Source organism: Gigantopelta aegis, chromosome 4 (genome assembly GCF_016097555.1).
Source record: "Gigantopelta aegis isolate Gae_Host chromosome 4, Gae_host_genome, whole genome shotgun sequence".
Lineage (NCBI taxonomy): Eukaryota > Metazoa > Mollusca > Gastropoda > Neomphalida > Peltospiridae > Gigantopelta > Gigantopelta aegis.
The window spans coordinates 113511692-113536346 of NC_054702.1; the positions used below are offsets into that span (position 1 = coordinate 113511692).

At 34.9% G+C, this 24655-nt stretch overlaps 1 protein-coding gene across 7 annotated transcripts in view; it reads left to right on the forward strand.

Annotated features, from left to right (window-relative positions):
* The first annotated feature begins 6024 nt into the window (after positions 1-6024).
* The window catches only part of LOC121371834 (phosphatidylinositol-binding clathrin assembly protein LAP-like), a 68934-nt gene continuing 50303 nt past the window's right edge, over positions 6025-24655 (forward strand). For 5 of the 7 annotated variants that reach the window (XM_041498018.1, XM_041498016.1, XM_041498022.1 and 2 more), the window contains exon 1: positions 6028-6328. In XM_041498018.1, coding sequence (XP_041353952.1) covers positions 6199-6328 — 130 coding nt within the window. In that variant the 5' untranslated portion in view covers positions 6028-6198. Of the gene's footprint in view, positions 6329-24655 lie in introns of all 7 variants that reach the window. The other 2 variants (XM_041498017.1, XM_041498020.1) reach the window with 2 other exon arrangements.

Here is a 24655-nt window from a genome sequence, read left to right on the forward strand (position 1 = left end):
TTTTAATGAATAGGATGGTCGCCTGTTTCTTGGCACATGAGTTCAAAACTATTGTATTCTTGTTTAATAAACTAAGGATTCAGCAGCTATTGAAGGCATTATTCCTCAAACGTGCCCTGGACAACATACTACACATCTTATGTTCTATCGGCTCTTGGTGTACAATTTTTTTGACAGTAGAGGACGTTCCATCACTGCAACGTGTCATCACGATTCATGCTGAAATAGATACATCCTTATCGCTATGTAACAGAAAAATCAACCTCCACTGAGGGGATTCGAACCACGGACTCTCAGTACGAGAGTCCAGCGCTCTACCAACTGAGCTAATAGGGAAATTCCCACTAGCTACTGCCAGCAGGAGCACTTTATACCAACACTACTACAGCTATACACTTACAACTCCGCACCACTGATGTCAGTAGTCATCAACACTAAGGATACGCATATGTTAATGCATAAACAGACACCTCATGTCATTCCTGTGTGTTCTATATCTAGAGGCAAGGTCCAAACATATGGAGGTCACTTTGTAACGAAATAATGACCCCAGTTATCATCATAGCACTGGTCATGACTGCATCTCATATTAACTGTCGTATCGCTAATGAAACCATGAATGCTCTTGACACCTATGATATAAATTACCTCTTCCATTCCCTTATCACATAACACTCTCCAAACGAAAATCTTTAAATGCCGCGCCATTCCCTGCACTTGTTGAGCAATTCAATGAACATCTAGTACCCAGACAGTACAGACGATGACAGTTGAGAATCAGTACCAGATATGTTTAGTTTCGTCAGATAGACTATAAGTTTGTGTTTGACCAGTCTGGAGCATCCCTATGGCTCTAAGAGATTACAAGTGACCGAGCAATCACAATCATCACAGCCTTTTATGCTAAAAAAAACTGCACGTGCATGAGAGACATGTGAAAAGCCATTCCTACCCACTTTTGCATTCGAATGTGAAAGAAATAAACACAATTGTTGAATCGAGACATCATATCATATGTTCGTGATCTATAATGATTTAGCTACACTGTGTATAAATTGTAATTAAATATTCTAAGTATCATAACATGTTAATGTTTAAAATATTTCAATATCTCTTACTTTTTGTGAGCAGTATATATTACGGTACTGACATTTTACAGAAATGACACTATTTAAAAGGAAGACATATCAAAATGAAAGTGTTCCAGGTCAGGTCCATGGCCATGCCAGAGACCGGACCCGGGATAGACATGCTTAAAACCCTGGTGCTATATCGGCATGCAGTTCTCCCTGTCTCTCAAACTGAAGATATTTACATTTTAAACTGATCTTGTGAAAATATTTCACAGTTCTTCTCTGCATACTTTCTTGTTTTCATTCTTTCTTTTTATTATTATTATTATTATTTATTTATTTATTGGGTAATCATGCGATATATACGACGTTATTAGGCACATGTGTAGGGGAGAGGGGTTATGGGGACGATACTCACACCCACCCTTACTCAAAGCGATTTTTAAAAAAGTATTTGCCGGGAAGCATGACTCGATCCCCCAAGAAACTTCACTCGCCACATAGACCCCCTCTGATGCATATAATGTCCTACACGCGCGCACCTAGTGACGCTTACTATACACTGTAACGGATAACTACATTTGCTACATTTCTGATAATGGGAGATAATTCTTGTTGCCACATTTACCTTCCAGTAGTTGCTGAGTTGTGCTTATTTTTATACTAGGATGTTTTGTCGTTTTAAAAGCAATCGCGTGGGGAAGGTCGGGATGGTGTAAGAACCGGCCTCGGTGGCGCAGTGGTTAAGCCATCGTACTATAGGCTGGTAGGTACAAGGTTCGCAGCCCGGTACCGGCTCCAACCCAGAGCGAATTCTTAAGGGCTCAGTGGGTAGGTGTAAGACCACTACACCCTCTGCTCTCTCACTAACCACTAACCAACTAACAACTAACCCACTGTCCTGGACAGACAGCCCAGATAGCTGAGGTGTGTGCCCAGGACAACGTGCTTGAACCTTAATTGGATATAAACACGAAAATAAGTTGAAATGAAATGAAATTGTGTTAGGTCTACAAGCAACATAATACAACTAATTTCGAGCCATAAAGATAAATATAAAATGAATAAAACCCATAGAATTTAATAATAGATATCACTACGGGATGATTATAGTAGTTACGTGTTGTTCAGATGATTATGGTTTGTTTGTTTTGTTTAACGACACTACTAGAGCACATTGATTATTAATCATCGGCTATTGGATGTCAAACATTTGGTAATTCTGCATATAGTCTTAGAGAGGAAACCCGTTACATTATTCCATTAGTAGCAAGGGATATTTTATATGCACCATCCCACAGACAGGATAACACATATCACGGCCATTGATATACCATACGATTGCCTTTTGATATACCAGTCATGGTGCACTGGCTGGAACGAGAAATAGCCCAATGAGCCCACCGACGGGAATCGAACCCAGATCGACCGCGCATCAGGCGAGGGCTTTACCACTGGGTTACGTCCCGCTCCCTAGTGATTATGGTGGTTTGTTGGTTGGCTGAGATTTTGTCGGAGAATGTTAAAGATGTAGCACAGTGTAAAGTCCTTGGAGGTAATTATCACAATCGATGCATTGGAATTTTCGTTCCAGCCAATGCCCATGATATGTCGCATCAAGGGCGGATCCAAAGGAGGGGACCAGCTGGATATCCCCCCCCCCCCGTATTAAATTTTATACAATCATATACATACATTCATACATACATACATACATACATACATACATGTATGCATGCATACATACATACATGCTCGCATACATAATGCTCTCCCCATAACATCATGGCTACGCCGATGTGCTACAACGATATCTGTAGTGGGGGGTGGGGGTAACAATCTCTAGTGAGGGGGCCAGTCTCTAGTGGGGGTGGGGTGGGGTGGATAAGCCACATTGTCATCTTTGTTTATGTAGAGTAGAAAAAAAAATCATACGTTTTAATCCTGTCTGTGCTATTTGGTAGGAGTAATTTATAAATGGCGGGGTTTCCTCTTTGACATACTCCGGCACATTGATCATTTGGATTTCTCTTTGTATATTGGCTTAGTCCATTACCATTCTCGGATAGGATGTGAATATATTGCACTACTGTTAAAACGATGGATCGTGATATTTATATATTACTTAACCCCACTAAAAACTATTAAATACTTGTTACAATGTAACCTATATAGGTCATGTAATATTCCTTTTCTTACCCAGTATACATGTATACAAAAGAAAAATTATACTTTAATAATAATAATAATAATAATAATAATAAATATGAATGAGTACAACTGAAGAAGAAGTTTGTTTTGTTTAACGACACCACTGGAGCACATTGATTAATTAAACATCGGCTATTGGATGTCAATTAAAAGCCCCGAGTTCACACATTATAATAAGACTACAGAAAAAACCCCAACAGCACACGTATTTATCATGACAAACGTATTTAATGTCAAACTCACAGGATTATTACTAGAGCGGAAATCTTTACCTGCTCGGGAGAAGGTAAAAATCCCGCGTTTTCGTTATTGAGTTGTCTTTGACGGCAGAGAGCGAAATGTCTGTCTAGTTCCCGCAAAATTTATTAACTTCAGCTTTGAAATGTTAAACCTTTAACTATATGCTCATAAAAAAATTACAACCAATTAATTTAATTTAGGCTACTAGTAGAGACACTTTGGAGGACGATGGACGCATTTGGGCCATGCAGTTAAAATGACCACTCCGTAACATTAACTTATAGGTTTTGCAACCACACCGTTACTGTTACGGACAGTCATAATCGAACCGAATTTAGAAAGTCTTTTTGTCTTACTCGTCTGTTACTACACACATTTACAATGCTTAAAAACACGTGTTTAAGAAAACACACACAAGTATGATTCGGTAACAGTAAGCTACAAATCGTGAACATTGTTAGTTTCTCAGATCGACACGGTTTGAGACTTAAATATTAAGGCACTCTCAGAAGTATTATTTATTTATTATTATTAAATTATATATTAGTCATGAAACTCATTACGTGTATCAAACCTTTTAATCGTAAAGAGCGAGGAGCAAATTACTGTGATTTCACCAACAACAATTAAAGTGGTGACTATCACTATACGTAACAGTAACGGTGTGGTTGCGAAGCCGCTCTAATGTGCCACGGAAGGAAGTTGTAGCAGACAACGTTGCTGTTTGTGACGGACCTACCTCACTGCTGACGGTAAACGTGCTGTATTTTGTTAGAATCTGTCACAGGATATGATACTATAAGACTTAATCAAGTCGTAGGCCTACTGAACGCAACAACTTCTGTGTACCTCGCTCTGGCTAGTAGGCATATATATATATATATATATATATATATATATATATATATATATATATATATATATATATATATATATATTCCTCTCTCAATAATAGTATCCGATCTTGTGTATAAGCTCATTAATAGTTTTAGACTCAATTATCGATTACTTTCTAACCGTTTATAACCGTAACGATTTGTCAATCTAGCTACGGATACGAATAACTGTTACGTTATCGTAACTGTAACGGTGCGATTGCGAAAAGGTTGATTTTGAAAACAATATAGATCTATTTGACAAAAACATACTGGGATTGGTCAACAGGTTTAGCCTATATTAAGACCTCCCCCTACATTTTACTTGCGGATATGCCTACATGTTTAAATACCACATACGTTACATATTAGACTTAAACAAAGAAGAAAGGAAAAAGGAAAATGTTTTATTTAATGACGCACTCAACACATTTTATTTACGGTTATATGGCGTCAGACACATGGTTGAGGACCACACAGATATTGATAGAGGAAACCCGCTGTCGCCACTTCATGGGCTACTCTTCGATTAGCAGCAAGGGATGTTTTATATGCACCATCCCACAAACAGGATAGCACATACCACGGCCTTTGATGTGCCAATCGTGGTGCACTGGCTGGAGCGAGAAAGAGCCCAGTGGGCTCACTGACGGGGATCGATCCGAAACCGACCGCGCATCAAGCAAGCGCTTTACCATTGGGCTACGTCTCGCCCCCTACAAAGAAGAAGAAAAAAAGAAGGGTAGAGAAAAGGGTGTGGGTATAGTGAGTAAAAAACTGCAGAACTTTTACATTGGATTGGGGAATTTCTAGCATAAAATTAGTGTTAACTTTAATAGCAAAAACGCTTAGGCCTAGTAGCAGTTATGTATTTGATAATTTTTTCATTTTCTTGTTCACTAAATTTTGGATTTCCCAATAAGATGATGTCTAGACGAAGATTACAGTGGAGTATCTGCTCTAGACTAGAACCCAGATAAAAATATCTAGAAACAGCTTTGTCCGATTATTTTAATAGATTTTTAAAAATATGTCAGTGATTCAGCTTTCCGGACTTCAGCATTTAATCCATTCCACCTTATTTCAGAACGAATTTGTACGACCAGCTAAGTACTGTTTTTAAATTGTCTTTATTCCTTAGACCATATGTTTTAATATTAGAACTTGATAGGAAAAGTGAAAAGTAGGCCTAAGTGGGTGTACCATCGTTGACAAGTTTAGGGCCTATATGGGCTACATCTTACACAGCTTATGGCGTTTTCGTCTGTCTATTAGTCTTTTAAAAAGTTCAGTTCACTTCACAGTTTATTAATTACTAGGTGTGCAATATAAACAATTTATTTCACACACTGCGGTTATTATAGGTTTTACAAACATATTAATGCAATAAAGATATAAATAAGACATCGACCGGATATGACCAATGGCACCTTCAGAAATAGCGTAAATGTCTAAACATTATACTAATTAATGTTTTGTTTTAATAATTTCTTACCAAACACTTCAAAAGTCCATATATAATATTAGCAGTGCCATTATAGTGCTATTATATATTTATTAACGTCATTTTAAAAATTTAAAAACATTTATATCAAATTATTATTTCAGTATAATAACCTGTCCCTGATCACGTGACGACGAAAAAAATCGGTCTTCTGCCGCCATTTTGGAAAGAGGAGATTGCCACCCCTTTATTATTTATTCAGTAAGGTGTCAAAACAACATTTTCAAGCTTGTGGGTCAAACTACTGACCCCCTTCAATACTGTCTGGAGGTTAGATCTTCCTTTCAATCTAACAATGTCTGGTCAAAGTATAATGGACCGCGTTCAAGCGGCCAGGCATAGCATCGCCGGTCAAGGTTTGGCTAAGTCTGTTTGCAAAGCGACAACCGAGGAAATTATCGGACCTAAGAAAAAACATTTGGATTGTAAGTATTTGCATTTGTATAAAATATCACTCTTAATGTCAAGATGTGTGTGCTCTGCAACATATTATTGTGGTTTTTACCATTATTGTCGTGATACATCGCCATCATACAACAATGGGAGGTGGCCGAGAATGACACATTGAGTCTGACATGTCACGGTAAAGGAAGGTTGGTCATGCAGACAGCATGGGTATTATTTACAGGTAAAAAAAAAAAAAAAATTCTTCAGAAAATTATTAAAATAGTAAATCTTTTGAATAACAAATACAATCAGCTATTTGGTTGATTCAGTTTTGTCACTGTAAACTATTAACATAGGAAGCAGGTGTCAGATATAATTTTTTGTAGGACTGTCACTAACCCTATTTATAATGTGACAGTGCCAAAGGAAAGTCCTTCAGCCAAGAGTCCGCTCAGTTCACAGAGTTATTAGCATTAGTGAGAAGTCGAAGTCATCAAGTCCTAAGGGACATAGAAAGTGTGGTTCTTTCTGCATCCGGATATTGTTACATACCCTATATATATAGTTGGTATTCAAAACTTGTGGCACCATGTTTCAACTATTTCTCAACCGAAATAGTGCAACAAATGATAACACAAACCAAATCCGATTTAAGTACTTGCATCAATATTAACAAAATAAATCCTCCAACAACAACATAAAAATTTCCTCATCATTTTAAATTTGCTAAATTGAGGGAAGCAACTCACCCTGCACATTAAGAAAAGTATTGACTTAATGTGCGCCCTGCACTAGAAGTCACCGTAATATTTTGGACATACAATTTCAAAAACAAGATCACACAACAGACGTCACAGCCCCGACTTGTTTATTGAACATTATAGCTCATTTGGCACCAAGTCAGTCTTGTGTCTTTACCTTGGCGCCGGAATGTCGCAGCGTTAATTCTAGGTCAGATTCATTTCAGTAATGTTAGTAAATACTAAATATTACTTTGATTTTAACATAATAACACTTTGTCAATTAATAGTATCATGTTTTTAATGAAAAAAACAATTTTGTTTTGTTTGAATTTTATTACCAGAACTAGTAGTATTTTATATCAAAATATTATGATTAGAACAAAGTGTATAATTGGAATTTTTCTAAATAAAATTGGAACATGGCATGGCAATAGTAGTTATTTACTAGCCCAAGATTGAATATCACTAGCTATGGAAGTGGGGCTACCATAATCTAGGAGACCTGCAAAACATTACGAAATATACCAATAAATGTTCACTTTGCATATTTTTTATAGAACTACTCCCCTTTCTTCTGCAAAGGAAGAAGTCACTTCTCTTACTTTTTCAATTCTAGACTTGGGCCTACCATTATTATTTTTTTAATCTAAAGTTTCTGAGTTTTGAGTACATTTTTAAAACTTATGAGTCATCAATTGATAGTATGCTGACATTTTAAACACAATTTCATAAAATAAAAATATATTTAGAATTGATTGTGACTACAGTGTACTGGTTTTGCTAGCCACAGTTCAAGTTCAACTACTGCAGTTTATGTAGACTTCTTGAACTCTTGCAGCATATGAAAGATAATAAAAAAAAAACATACAAATTTAGCAGGCATTGGATTTCAAATTTTATGGGAAACATTTTTAGGAACAGGGTGCAAAGCAGCACTGCAAAAACATGTTTGCCATGCGATCAAATTAAAAGTGAAAAAATAAGTTAATATTATTATCGTAAAATATATCTAAATGCTACACATTTTTCCCATGGGCACCTTAGGAAACACTTTATTTAAAGCAAAATCATAAATTTTGTATAAACAAACCATTTCAGTCATCAAGAAATTAAAAGATGATCACATGGTTTACAGAGGACACAATTTACAGATAACACGATCTTGTTTGTTTTTTAATGTGGGTTTATTAATTTATTAATTTTATTTATTTATTTGTTTATTTATTTTAATGCAATACGTAAACACATGGTGATAATGATGTACAAAATCAGAGATTGGTTTAACATGATGAGCATTGAATTATAATCAGAAAATGTAAATGTCTCCGATGGTGGTTAGCATTCAAACGTTTGTTGAAGTTTTTAGTTTTGACTAACATTGTAAATTAAATATATCACAATGACAGCCAGGTGCTGACAAAATAATCTGCTGTCCAAAAGACATTTGTTTGGTAAATTTTAATCACAGGGCAGTTCTTCTGCCAGAAAGAAATGTTTGGGTATGGCGCTATGAAATTGAATGCAACCAGTCAACAGGGGGTATGAGGGACCTTCCCCAGATAGAAAACGGGTCAAGTTTAGGGTTAGGGTTTAGAAAATCATACAGTAATGATAAGAGTAATTAATTTTGTCAAGAGATTAACTTATAAAAATAAAATCTGCTAAATGTTTTGGGTATGGTGCTATACCCGTTTTAACATCTAGCATAAACCCTGCAGGGCACAATATTTCACGAGAACTGTTCACGTGTTGGTTATGCAACTTGAAAATCACGAGAACAGCCAATCGTTTACATGGTGAACAATTGCATTCTAAAAAAGTACCATATATCAGTATTGAAAATGAAAATCAGTTTATACTTTTAAATACATTTGAACCACCAGTGTAGCACAGAACCGTAGTTCAAGTGTTTCAGGATTAGGTAGGCCTAACACATCGGTTACGAGAACTGTATTCACGTAACCGAACAATCGGTTACCTGAGTAAAACTCACATGAACTGACTTCTGTTTACCTACGGTTTTTAAATATTGTCCCCTGTAATCACCATAGCATTTCACTCACATAGGCGAGTATTATACTTGCAATATTGCCGTGAGCAAGGTGATATATTTCACATGGAATTTTCTGTTTTGTATGTTTGTTACACAAAGTTACTTGAGTAACTGTGGTGAATCATTACTTTATTCATATCGTTCAATAATAACATCTATTCTATACTGTTTTTGGCTTTATTTTTGAATCCTGATGTGCAGCACACCAGTAGTCAAATTGTAACTCACCAGTTGCATGAGTATAATTTACATGCCCAAGCAATCAGTTACTAAGATAAAAATCATGTGAACTGACTTCTGGTTACCTAAGATTTTGAAGCATTTTCCCCTGTTTCAGTAATGATGTATTTGTAGATTGTAAGATGGTTTTGCTGAAATGCTACTAACACACTACCAGAAATGATAATTTCTGAGAAATCCAGAGGTCTGATTTAGTCTTTTTAAAACATTTTACATATTATAATTTAGTAGCAGTGAAAGATTCATTATAATTTAGTAGCAGTGAAAGATTCTCTTGAAAGATCTAAATTATATATAAAAAGAAAGTTTGTTTTGTTTAACGACACCACTAGAGCATATTGATTAATCATCGGCTATTAGATGTCAAACATTTGGTAATTCTGACTTGGGGCTCGCGCAGTCGTTCTCCAAAGTCGCCAATTGGGAAATAATTTTCGGTTTGGCGAAAGATGTTTTTCCAACTCGATTTTTAGAACCAAACATTTCTTCAACCAGGTTTGTTCTGTTGATTCGCTTCGTGGTGTGAATAAGCACTATTTGCATGTCCGTGAGGCCAGTCTACTATTCAATAGTGTACTGCCAGGTGCTTGTCGTAAAGTTAGAAAATGTGATTAAATAAAATGAAATACTGTTTAAGACATGTTGCATTGTTGATATTAAATGTTTGATTACTAGCGACAACAAGTTTTAAATTTTATTAGTAGTGTTTTGTCGAACCAGTTAATGTTGTAAATCTAGGCCACATGGTTGAGTTCATTTCCACGAAATGGGTACGTTGTTGAGGAATACATATTGTTTTTCACTTATTGTTTCTCACTTATATACAATCATTATTAGTTTAAACTTTCTACATTTACAGATTATGTTTCAAACATATTAAATAGCGAAATTATAATTAATTTCTGCTATATCTACTGATATAATATAAACGCCAACATGATACATCACTCCGCCTCTAGCACAGAAATACAACTCTCTCAAAACCGGCGTGAAACTTGAATGAGCATTTTTCCACTTGAGAAAGAGTCACACGCCAGTGTTTTGATAGCAATAACATATAAAGACGTTTCTTTTGTCTTTATTTTGGGTGACTGGCAATACTCTTGATTTGGACACCAAAACAATTATGAACAGTATTCAGTAATAAATCATACAGGTAAGTTAGGAAGGTACTTACAAAACGAGGTCATGGGGTAGGGGTATGATCAAGAGTTACGCACTTTAAAAAACCCCATTTGTTTTCTTCTTAAAATAAAACAGCCAGTCTGGTCATTTTGTTTCAATTATATATACTATAATACATCTATTTATTACCAAAGAAATTAAAGATACATGCATATAGGCCTCTGACATTGGAACAATATCTGGAAGGGTAGCACAGTGTCTGGTGGGACGAGTTTTATCTTTATATAAAGAAAAAACTAAAAAGAAAACCAAAGTAAGAACAGAAAATCTAATGTTTATAAATTTATAATGTTGATAAAATTAATGTCAGTGACAAGAAAAGAAGGAAGTGGGTGGGAGACAATCTCCATAATTGGACATTTATAAGCTCCTTTTCAAATTATTTTGATGTCTCATCATATTTTTAAAAAAAAATGTAATAAAAACAAAAGGGCATTGGGTTATGTTCTGGACTACATTTATTCCAGCATTTTACACACATATCTCGAAAGATATTAAATGATATAAGTTATTAGGTTATTAAATATGTAAACATTATATACCGGTACTTATCATTTCACACTTGTGTTGCAAAAATATATGTATAGTGTATATATTAGTCTGTTGAATCTTTTTGGGGAACATATATTGGATCAAATTTCACTTGCTTCTTTCGAATTACAGAACAACATACAATTTATATCATTATCTGATGCATACAAAAATAAAATTGCCTCTTTTGTGATATATACCACTTGTGACTGACATCAATGAGCCCATCGACAGGGATCGACCCTAAACTGACCGCACATCATACGAGCACTTTACCACTGGGTTACGGCCAGCCCTAAAGACATCAGCAGCATTTCGTTATTAGATTAGGAAAAAATAGATTCCCTAAAACAATGTCATACAAGATGTAAACTGAATAATAAGTACATTTTAGCATATACTATATTATCATAAAGAACAAGATTAAAAACAAAATATTTGGACTGAAATGCCAAAATGTAATTGGTGAATATACATTTAGATTGGCGAAAGAAATTGAAGATTGGCGAATTTTTTGGCGAACAAAAATAGCCACCCAGGGCTAGCCCTGTGACTCATAGTCATCAGAGAAAACCCTTTATATGCACTTTCCCACAGACAGGAAAGTACATACCACAGTCTTTGACCAGTTGTGGTACACTGGTTGGTATGAGAGAAAAACCAATCGGCTGAATGGGTCTATCGAGGTGGTTCGATCATGCGACGCAGGCACCTCAACCGACTGAGCTAAATCCCGTCCCAAATTATATATAGTCATTGATGACATTGGGCACTAGTCATGCAGGATATTATTTTGTGCATGTCTGATTTTGTTTTTAAAGTGGCACTAGTTTCATTAGCACTTTGCAGAAAATAAAATAAAACATTTAATGCACCAAAATGATTTGCAGCGAAAGCATGGTTACGGTTGTTTGCAATTTGCCAGTCAGCTATTGCTTGAATCTCCCCTGTCACTCGGTGAAGTTTATTGAAATTTATGTTCTGGATGCTTTTTATTTTGAGAGGGAGGAAGCTAGAAATAATGATCAAGGCCGGAAAAAAAATATTACTTGTTTCCTATTACATGCTGGAAAAATATAGGGTAGGTAGGTAGGAAAAATATTTTATTTTGAAAAATAATTTTATTTATGGATATTAAATAAAGGTGTTGACTACCGGTATCCAAAATAACCTCTGCATGTATAGAAATGCATTATGCAAACCAACAATACCATTCATCACAGTGTTTTCCCTAGAAATGAAGTAGGGCACGGTAAATTGACGTTTTGGGGGCATATTTTATGTGCAGTTTTAAATATAAGGGCTTTTTTTTCCATTATACAATTTTCAAAAGGACAAAAACCTTATGGCCATTTTATTTTCTATATCTATTTCATAACTTAATTAAAAAAAGGAAATATGTAGTGCTATCCACATAGGTGTGTTTAAAGGCTTCTTTTTACATGGGCAACTTATAAATTTATAAAAGGCAAGGCATTTTGATTTTGACGGCAACGTGGTGCTAACCTATCTGTGGGAGAGTGCATACAAAAGACCCCTTGCTGTTTAATAATAGGCAGACAGTTTACTCTCATACTAACACTTAACTTCTTTACTGGTCCAGGACAGACTTGGTTGAACCTTAATTGGATAGAAACCAGTAAATAAGTTATAACAATTTCTTTTAATGAAAACTGAAAAGAAGGGTTCTATAATGTTATGAATATTATCTTTCCTAGTGTATCTAAGAAATGGTAGACGTGCCAATTTTATAATTTGCAATGTTAGTTTTATTCTGTATGCATCCAGTATTAAAGTACACACTTGGTTTGAAGCAATCAATTGGTCCAATGAATAGAAATGCAATACAAATGCTCAGGATGCTCAAACGAATGTTGAAAAGTAAAGTTTGTTTTATTTAACGACGCCACTAGAGCACATTGATTTTTATATTTAATATCATCGGCTATTTGACGTCAAACACATGGTCATTCTGACACTGTTTTACAGGAAACCCACTGTCGCCACACAGGCTACTCTTTCAGAAGAATGTTGATGTAAAACTTAAATCATGTTAGAATTATTAACAAGAACATTGTAATGAAATATTTTTTTTAAAATAATTTTGCGTTCAATTTCTTTGTAGTCAGCATGAACTTTTTTTAGCGGAAACCCGTGAAGTTCCCAGTGACCACTTACAAAAAATAATTAGTGCTTGTGATAGTTTTGGAATGTTTTTGTGGAAATCGTTGTTATATTAAAAAAACATTTTTGGATATACAAAAAAAGTTTTAGGGTCGGTCGGGTAACCGGAAACAAACAATATTTTATGATACGCCCTACGATAGCACACACAATGTCTACCTGCAGGTATTTTTCCAGTCTAAAATCTGTACCCTCAAAGTTGCCTGTCCGTGAGCTACAGATCTGTACTCTCGAATTTGCTTCCTTAGAATATGGATTTGTACCTCTAGAATTGCATTGATATTTTCTTCATATAAATGTTAAAACAATTGTTTTATTCTTTCTGGATGCTTTTCAAAAAGCCAGTGACATGCAACAGTGGTAGTAAAAGATATGTGACAACCATCCTCAGAATTATTTTCTATGACCACACAATTTTTTATTTTTTTAAAAATACCCCTCCCCTGAAAAACCCTGGGCACAAAAAGAGCGGGGGTTGGGGGTGATCTCGTAACAGTGTTTGCCAGGAAAGTGATCACTCCCACTCCCCTCCACACTGGCCTGGAGAGCTGCAATTTAATTACATTGTTATAAAATTTGTAATGAATTTCATTTGAAACTATGATTGCTTGGCTGACATCATTTTTGGAGAGTGATATGTTCAGCTTGTTTTATGGCGAAGACCCTAGTTTCAGCCCGTAAAAATGGACACTTAAGTTTAGTTAATCTACAAACCTGCAATACATATTTGGATATGGTTATGACAGAGAGAAGCTAAAGTCTGTGATGTTTAAACAGGGTGGGAGTCTGGTCAGGATATTCATATTTACAAAATAGACTAAAATGCAGATTTGACAACTTTGTTACTAGCCATAGGGAATTGCAATAGTTATTTACTAGCCCAACATTGAGTATCACTAGCCACGGGAGTGGGGCTACAATAATCTAGAAGCCCTGAGAGTTGTGTTGCAAACCATTATTAGATCACTGTAATCCACTTTTCATGGTTAACTGCACATGCAAGTGAATCCTTGTCTGGGGCATATCTTTCTTATCAGTTCATATCGGATCATCAAACTGCATGCAAGTACATCTTGGCATGGTGGATTGTCGTATATCATGACTATGTTACTGTGACCCACTTTTCATAGATTGCTCCACATTAAATGAAATTCTTGTCCAGGCTATATCCTAAGAACAACTTGTTGTTATACCATTATGGTGATTTCCCTAGAAATTAGGCAAGGCATGGTAGACCAAACACTTTTGAGGAATCTTCACAATTTTCATTAAAAATACAATTTTTTTTTAAATTAAAATAAACAATGTAATTTAATGTGCTTGCTTTAATAAATGAATGGCAAAAGATATAAAAGGCATATTTTATTAATTAATAATACCTTTTTGGGAGTTTATAAAGGCAATTTTAGAATTAATTACTGAAAAAGGCTTGTTTAATCTCACGGCAACATGGCACTGATTGAGGCAAGATGGTGCTAGACTATTGAGGCATGGTGCTGCACCATGCTAAAACAACCTAGGGAAAACACTACATTAATACTAGCAACATGTTGCTTTACCATTAATACTGGCTCATAGTTACTAGGTTATATAAAGTCTTATTTCTGTGGGGGTTTTGTCCACATCAGTTTTAAATGTATGTGCAGTTAAAAAAAAATCTGATTATAAAGCCAACTGATCTTTAAAAGTAGTCATTTGGATGCTGTAATGGTCCTTAATGTAAACTAATAAAATAAGTATCAATGTTTTTGTTCTGAAATTCCAAAGATGATGATCATAAAGGTACATCTGGTGAAATAGTTGTTAATATTAGGAATACAAACATATTTATATACAGTGAAACCCCTCTAAACCGGATACCCAAGAGAAGTATTTTGTCTGGTTGTGAGAGGTGTCCGGTTTTGAGGTGTTTGCATTGACACAAAAGCTTTTGTTGTTCTGTTGTTTGTTTCCACTGGTGTTGTATTCATATTAGGTCTTTTATATATATATATATATGTATGTATGTATGTATGTATTGAAAACGTTTCCAACAGATAATAATCCAATAAAAAACCTTAGACTTAAGATATTTTAAGGTTTGCTTATATACATTTAATTATATTAAGTTTTATCATCAAGTGATAGTTTACTACAGAGACGTTTAACTGGACATTCCATAAATGGTTATGCTACTGACATCTTTTCGACACTGCAAAGCCAACATTACTTTTGCCTCCTCTTTATTTTGCTAAATAAATGGTTTTAAAACACAATCAAATTCAGACAACATGAAGATGGTGAATTAAATTCATTTTGTTTTGTCGATCCTTGAAGCAAACTATTGTAGGCTAAACAGGTGTGTGGAGGATATCAAAGCTTCCACTTGATCATTAATTGCTTAATTGTTATTTGTCAACCATACCCAGTCAAATGTAAAAGTGATTACACATTTAATGGCTAACCTGAGCATGTGCACATTACACTAGCTATGTTTGCAATCAGGTAATCCAGACAGCGAAATGGCAAATGCAACAATTAGTGGCATCATAATAATTGATAACGGTTTGATTGTTCTGTTTACAGAGGTACAATTTGCACTAAATAAAAAGTTTGAGACTGATTATTTGTCTGATGTCCAGTTCAGAGAGGTTTCCGGTTTAGAGAGGTAAACTTTAGTGTTAAAAGATAAGTAAAATACGGGACCATGGAAAAGTCCAGTTGTGAGAGAATTCTGGTTTAGAGAGGGTACGGTCTTGAGAGATATTAGCAAAATCAACAGTTGATTGTATAAATCAGACCAGTTGATAAAACACAGATGATAGTCAGAAATAATGTGTCTGATACTCATAAATCGAATGAAGCAGAATTGAACCTGGGTTTTTCCCATTCCAAATCCCCCCAAAAATAAATGTTTGACATCCACTAGCAGTTATTAATAAATCAATGAATGTGCTCTAGTGGTGCCATTTAACAAAACGGACTAATTGATAAAACATTGACAGTCAGAAATAATAAATATTTGTTCGGAACCAGCTAAAAACAACCATGGGTATGATTTATAAAGAAACAAATGTTTGTCTTCATAATCTGATAATCATGTTGTTAATAAAACATATTGAAGACCACATTTGGTGCAGTATGTCATTAGTCTGATGAGAGATATTAAGATCAGGAGGTTAATTAATCAGTATCAAGTTTTAAAATGATTCACCCAGGTTGGCAGCTGGTCTAAAAGATTACTGCCAATGCACATGTGCATTCTTTGATTACAGACATACAGTAATGTGTCAAGTTAGGTGCAGTTTGGCATTATTGCGTAATTTAACTTATGTTAAGGAGTTGATATCTGACTTAACCTTTGTTGTGGTTATTTTAAGCAATGCTCATAGACCAAAATAGCAAAGTGTATAAGTTGATTGAATATCTTATTGGAAAACTGTAGTTAAGCATCATGAAATCCTGCTGGGTTTTTTAAAACAAGCATGCATATGCTCACATTGGTAGTTCTAAAATTTACAGACTTGGCAAAGGCTTATAATATAAATAATGCAGTGGTACCCTTCAGTAATGGACACTGTAAGCAGGAATTTCTTAAACACTGGATTTTTGTCAGAGTTGTTAGAGAGAGAGGCTTCTTAAATATTGGTACAGAACATAACCTGTCCAAACTGGATACTCGTTAAAACTGGATGTTTTAGTTGGTACCATGGGTATCCGCTTTAGAGGGCTTTCACTGTAATATTCCATGCAGGGTTCATACAAATTTGAAAAGTGCTTGAATTTGTCAAAACTCATGAAAAATGTTTGCATTTGAGAACCCTGAGAACATCATCTTAAAAGATGCTTTAATTGCATTATTCTGCTGATAACCTTTTTATAACACCCAATAGCCGATGTGTATTTTTGTGCTGGGGTGTTGTTAAACATTCTTTCATTCATTCATTTTTATTTCGCTGATAAATATTAAAATTGACCTTCAAGTTTTTCTCGTTATTCAAAAATTTGTCAGCTGTTAGTGTTATTTTATCACAAATATCAAAAAAAAATTGGATACTGTAAATGCATTTAAGCCCTAAAAACTAAATTTACAGTGAAAAGTACTTTAAAAAGTGTTTGAATTTTGCCTTACAAATTATATATGAACAGTGTAATCAGTTCAAATCATATTAACACCTCTGGTAGTAAAATTTAAGCAAATGAATATTTTCATTACAGACAATAGTTTTACATTGTAAGTAGCTAATAATTAATTAATGTATTGTTGTTATTTTAAAATGAAAGTAATAATTAGCTTCTTTCTTTTTTTGCATTACGAAAATGAATCTGGCCGAGAACTAAACAATAATTGACTGGTCACTGCAAACGGTGCATCATGCAGAATACTGTACGTATGGCACAAAAGTAAAATAATTGAGTGACATGGGACCAAAAGAAATGTTTTATTTAACGACACACTCAACACATTTTATTTACAGTTATATGGCGTCAGACATATGGTTAAGGACCACACAAGCTTTGCGAGGAAACTCGCTGTCGCCACTACATGGGCTACTCTTTCCGATTAGCAGCAAGGGATCTTTTATTTGCGCTTCCCACAGGCAGGATAGCACAAACCATGGCCTTTGTTGAACCAGTTATGGATCACTGGTCGGTGCAAGTGGTTTACACCTACCCATTGAGTCTTGCGGAACACTCACTCAGGGTTTGCAGTCGGTATCTGGAATAAAAACCCTATGCCTCGACTGAGATCCGAACCCAGTACCTGCCAGCCTGTAGACCGATGGTCTAACCACGATGCCACCGAGGCCGGTGGACATGGGACCAAGTAAAAATTCTGGATTTTAAGGAGCTATAACACTAAACAAGGCAGTGTCTTGACATATGTTGTGTGATTTTGTTTTTAAAATTAGGTCCAAAATATGATGGGGACGATTGACTTCTGGCTTCTTCTAATAACTTGGCAACTTGAGCCAACCTTAGGAGAAAAAAAGTTTCAAGTCATAACCCTTTTACCACTTGGTTTCTTCAATGTATTCTTCAGTCTGTCAAGATCACCTGTGTCATTTTCTTCAGTGTCAAAAAAGGCTGCTTTTTTAGTTTTTTGGTTTATAGTTCAGTCTACTGAGACTTTTTAATTTAAAGTGCTTCACAGTGTTAATTTTAAGTTGTGTGTATGTGTGTATAAATGTGCATCAAAAGAGAATATGTCCTATCCTACGATTGTGTACAGACAACTTTGTTTATCAGCCAATCATTATGAAATCTAGTGTGAAAATTTCAAGTTGAATGCATCCACAGACCACATTGAAGGAAACTATCACTCTTGCTTCACATTGCTTTGCTGAGGCCAGCTCCCCTTGGCATGTGAATTTAATTTGAATAGTATTACAATAGGATTAAATATCAATGATACTGTCATGAGGCTCCCCATAATCTTAAGTTAGAAGAGCATTTAATCTCTTCCCTCAATTTTTTTTTTTTGACAGCAAGGTTTGTATCCACTATATTTTGTTGTTTAAAGGTGGATAACTCTAAGCTTCTGAAAATTGAATTATGGGTTATGCAAAACAAATATAGGCAATCCATTTCATTTCTGCATAACCCGTTAATACTGTGTAAACAATGTCCTAAAGGTAATGCATGAAAAAAAAAGAGGGTTATGCAAAATCAGACTTTTGCCAGCACTGTGTGCACAAAACTATTATTCTCACAATTTTCAGAGGATTGTAATTCTGTTGTAGAAACAGAACTGGTTTTCTGGCCAAATGTGATTCATCACATGAAGTTACCTCAGTGTAAACTGATTAACATTCATTAAACTGAATGTGGCGGTGTCAGTGTTTATATCATACACTCATATGTACTGTTCAAAAGACAACAATTCATGACAGTGGCCAGATGTCGGCATAAACATGGGCAACAGATGGTTGACACTGCCTAGTAGTGGTTATGAATTTAGTGAAGTGGATTGTTTGTCTTGCTGTGTGAGATCACGTCTTTCCCATGACACATTTTATAACCAAAAACAACCAATTGCCAAAAAATAAGGTTATTAAAAATTCAATTACAAGTATCAAATTGACATATAAATTTGAGTATTTATGCCATGGGCATAATTTCAGTAATAAAAACTTTAGTGTTCCAAAAATGGTAATATTTTTGGGAGTGTAATTTTCTTACCCCCATAAGTTGCCCCCTCCCAGTGAAGTAATAAACTTTTGATTTTAACATTAGACTTATAGACGGGAATATACGTTATTAAATAGGACAGAAATAATGTGTGGAGCTTTTCACCTGATTTCACACTAATTTTTAACTGGCACATTGTAGCCATAGTGTCATAGAGCACATACCCATTCTTCTTTCCAGATCTATGTAGTAGTAGTAGTACTGGTGGTGTAAAGTTAACAACTGAAGACATAATACGCTTGTTAGTTAAATTACCTAGTACAGTCTAATGGTATTTCTTCCCCATTCAGTATGGGACATCTCTGCTTGATACAGTAATTTGGCAGGTGGATTTTTTTATATTAGTTTATCTTTATGTTTAAAATCTTGTATGAAGGAAAACAAGGTACTTTCAGCTCCATTGCACACAATATGAAATGACTGATAGACTACTTACTATGGAGATGTTTGTGTATGTTATTTTATGAACAAATGTGATGTTTTCTAACTTGTTTATAACCGGATAATGTATTCCAAATCACTCCGAGCACTTTGCCCGATTTACAAAACATATCTGGTGAATGTCAAATATATTTAATTGTCCAATGGCAGCAGAATACTTGTAAATAAGCCTTAGTTACAGAATATGTAAATAAAAGAGACCAAATGACCATTTAGGGATATTTATGTTGCTTCTAGTATACTTGCAAATAACTAAATGCATTGGGTGAAAAAATCCATCTTGTTTTTGTGTAAAACAACCAAAAACAAACAACTGAAGCCTGAAATGTACAAAGGTTTGTTTTGTGCAATACCTTTAGATGTACCAAGGTCATAGCGTCCTTCATATTCCAATGATTACACTATATTATTAGGAAATAATTGATGAAAAAAACCTGTATGTTTGAGCTGCACACATGGTACTCTATCAAATTAAAAGTGTGTACTCCACACTGGATGTTGTTAGTTCCCGATTGCTACCCCTGACTATGCAGCAGATATTTAACTCAGAATCATACCACAATAACAAAGCATTGAGACTGCTTGTAGATTTGCCAGTAACAAAAATCAATAGTCCCAAGTTGAGCATTGCAAATAGAATTGAATTAGTATATGTTGCACATGTATGTATATGCCCAAGTTAAAAGTAACAACATAACATATTTACAAGGCCAACTGAGTGATTGTATATGTGAATGGTGTTTAAGAGTTAACTGAAATACAGTTAAAACCAGACAAAAACATATTTGGCCAAGTTGTAGTAAAATATCCGATGACATTACACTTGTTTTCATTTCTAATAAAGGCTATTTCAGGTTGGTAAAAGAAATATTGAAAATCCTGTATTAAAAATAAATATGTTCAGTACTCACGTTTCAATTAATGTTTGTTCACGGCTTCTAGATTATGATAGCCCTACTCCCATAGCTAGTGATATTCAATGTTGGGCTAGTAAATAACTATTATTGCCATCCCCAACATCTAGTGAAAAAAATCTTTTGTTGCAGTTCAGTTCACACCCACACCCCAGTGTTTGTGTTTTTAAGCTCTGTCTCCCTCTTTAGGTGACATATCTGATTATTACTATTAATTAGGTTAAATTGTACTAATTTAAAGTAAAGTAGGGCTAGTGAATTTTTAATCGTGGCTAGTAAATTAAAAAAAATCACTGATCCCATGGCTAGTGGATTTCTAAAAAAATTCTAGAAACCCTGTTGTTTGGCAGTAACTAAGCTGCTTTTGGAAACCATACAGGTCACACAGGTCTGGGCCGACTTCGTGATTGACCCTTGAGTATGTGGGGTGTGACATATTATCAGGTATCCTGCAGCAGGATATTGTACCCTGAAATTTAATTTTGTATTGAGTAACCTAGTGATTCTTTATATGGGGTGTTAGATGCTTCAGGGCCCTGTGTTAAGGGCTAAGATCACCTTAAGTGCATAAATGATAATCTTACAACAGGACAATTTACACAAATATAATTGAGTAATGTGGTGACTTTGTATGTGTTGGGTATATACGAATAAGAATATATATAGGCAGAGCAATACACATAATGTACATTTATATGCAGAACAACAACTACATATTACTGGTAATAGTGGTATAAGCTGAGTGATGTGATGATTTTTGTGGGGGATATGAGATCATGTGCTGGAGAAAATATATGGATAAAGAACACTACTGTATTGAGTAATCTGGTGATTTTATATGTGGGATATCGGGTGTTGGGTATATCAGATTTCTTTGCACAGGCCAGTAAAGAGAAGCCATTAATAATGTAGTTGCCAGCATACATTTGCATTATGTGTATCACATTACTCACTGAAGTCTGTCTGTGCAGTATAATGATTTGAATACTCAACCTGAAGCAGGACTTGATATAAGACACCAAACGGTCACTCAGGTTGCATGTTCACTTAATGTTTGCATTTACCATAGTTTAACACCCAATAGCTGATGTATTTTTCGTGCTGGGGTGTCATTAAACATTCATTCATTCAGGTTACTTGTTGGTTACTGGAATTAAAGATACTAACAACAGAAGTCCATTTATGCTGGGTTTGGGGGTGGAGTGGAAAGTAAAAAAGGATATTAGTCCAAATTCTGTTGAATTATTGCTTACACTCATGAAATACAATACCAATGTCACTATAGTTTATTTTATACACATAATAAAATGTATACTATATTGAACAATAAAAACATCTGCAATCTTTGACTGAAACTACTCATTTGGTGTAAAAGTAATTTGTCATATTATCAGAACAGTAACTACGATTCTTTTGTGACCACTGACGTGTCTGATATTTTTGTCTTCGATCACAAATTTAATTGGATGCAAGTGAAGATTTTTTTGTTACTTGTTCACATTTGTTTAATCAGCAATTAGTAAAAAAATTTATTTAGAAACATTTTATTTTGTTAGGGATATCACCTTGGAAGTTGTAGTGTTTTTTCATTACAATTATTTACTGTGCCATTATTAAAACAAAACTGCATTTATTAGTAAGTGATGTTGTTTCACTTGGGGAAGATCTGAAATGAAAGAACTACAGAATCATTTATTGTTATTATTCATTTTGGGATCACTTTCAAATATCTGTATTCTTTTTCTGTAATGTTGAAATCTTTTGAAATTATTTTTGGACTTTGATGAGTTCACCAAAACAAATTTTGTCCGCAATTCAATTTCTCGGTGTTGAATGACAGACATCATTGTAATTGTAACAATAACTGGTGTAGCCATTGGGTGGGTGGGTGGGTGGGTGGGTGGGTGTGTGTGGTGTGGGTGTCCCTCAATATAAAATCCTGGCTATGCCAATGAACCATACATTTTAAAAGTGCATTGGTATCATTAAGAATGGAAATAACAGGTGAAATTGAAATTATAGCTTTCTGTTGTCATGTCATGGGTCATGAATTATACCAAAATTAAAGAATGATGCAGTATCATTAGTTTATCTTAAATAAGTATACATTGATAGTAAGATAATACTGACCAATCAGGAAGAAGCTTACAAAGGTATCTATAACAGGGTCGTCAACATGTGCAAATGAGCATTATGTCTTTGTAATTTGATACCTGGTGACAAATTAAAAAAAAAGAAAAAAAAGTGAAAAATCACTGGCTGCGGCCTAGTAGTGTTAATGACATCCGTGCAGTCAGACATAAGTTAACCTATCATAGCCTATAGTGCACCAAGGTACAAATGTATGTGAAAAGGAACGGTGCATTTTAAACATTTTAACATTTATTATTAGAATATGTAATTAGGCTTATAAAAATAATGATAATAAAAATCCTATGTGTCTATTATTTCACAATAAATTTATATTACACAAATGCTACAGATGACTATTTTTATGAGCTTCACATCCCCTCCTCTACTAAACTTGACTACAAATGTTTTTATCGTTTCTTTTTGACATCTCTGTTTATTAGACCTATTGGGTTATCTCTCATTCTACAGTGATCTACGAGTGATATATATCAAAGGCAGCGGTATGTGCTCTGATCCTGTGTCTTGGAAAATATGCATATCACAGATTCTTTGCTTTTGTTCACAAAGCAGGGCTAACACTGAAGTTTTTTTTGTCGTAGCCAGTTTTTATGATGACTAATTCAAACAAAATTGTGCTAGTCAATTTGTAAATGCTGTAGCCACTTTGTATAAAAAAAAATGCAACTGGGTAATTATGCTGTGGGCATGGTGAGCCTTGATAAAGTGTAACCTGTGTGTCTGGAGTCGCCATTCCATGTGTATTACCCGACTCCAGACCAGTGTTTTATCTGTGACTAACGTATTGTAATTGAAAGAAGGCGGTTCTCCACCGATCTACTTATGACATATACAGGTGTAGGAAGGTCAGATCAGTCTATTACAGGTAATGTGATCCGTGTATCTTAATTAAAACAAACTGCTTATCTTACTGTACTGATTCATTAGTGACGTGTTATGTTCAGGGAGGTCATCTGATTTGCGATACTAATTCAACAACTGAAATATTATCTTTAAATGGTTGGCACTTTAATAACCTTAGGAAATGCTAGAGCTTCGTTTGGGCTATAGCTGAATTTACAGTTTACGAGTAACCTGAGATTGATAAAGCTTTTCTGTACAAGAAACTATCTCACTTCATGTTTCCTTGCTTGTACAACATTGTTTGCAAAAATAATAATCTTTTATAGTACCATGACAGGTGTAACTAGTGATTATTTGTGCTGGGTGTATTAATTTCCTTGCTGAGCATGAACCCATGAAATGATGGGAATGTTACACTTCAAAGAGCATTCTGTAAATGACTGCAGTCGCGCTTTCCTAACTTGAAGACCATGACGGTCATTGATGGAGGCTGTGCTGTGAATTGAATTGGTTAATAAACATCTCACGCCTACTAACAGATGGTTTTTTTCTATAACAGCATTCCTGAGTAGGCATGTACCAGTATTTGTGAACATAATACCACATACAGCCTCAAGTAAATATAAGCAAACTTGTTTAATTCTGTAATATAAAAATATGAAACAAAAATGTGGTTTCCAGGATATAATCTAAACCATTTTTAAGGGTCCCTTTTGGGAGAAACTTTGTAATGTTAAAATGAACTGAGGTACATGTACTTCCTTCAACTTTCTGTCTGTCTATATATATGATTTTTGTTTATTTTTAAACTTTAAACTGCTGGCTATTATTGACACTGTGTTAGGAAGCCACTGTGGTATTTATTTCCGTTGAGTATGACATACCGTTTTCTTGCTGTATGCAGCGTCC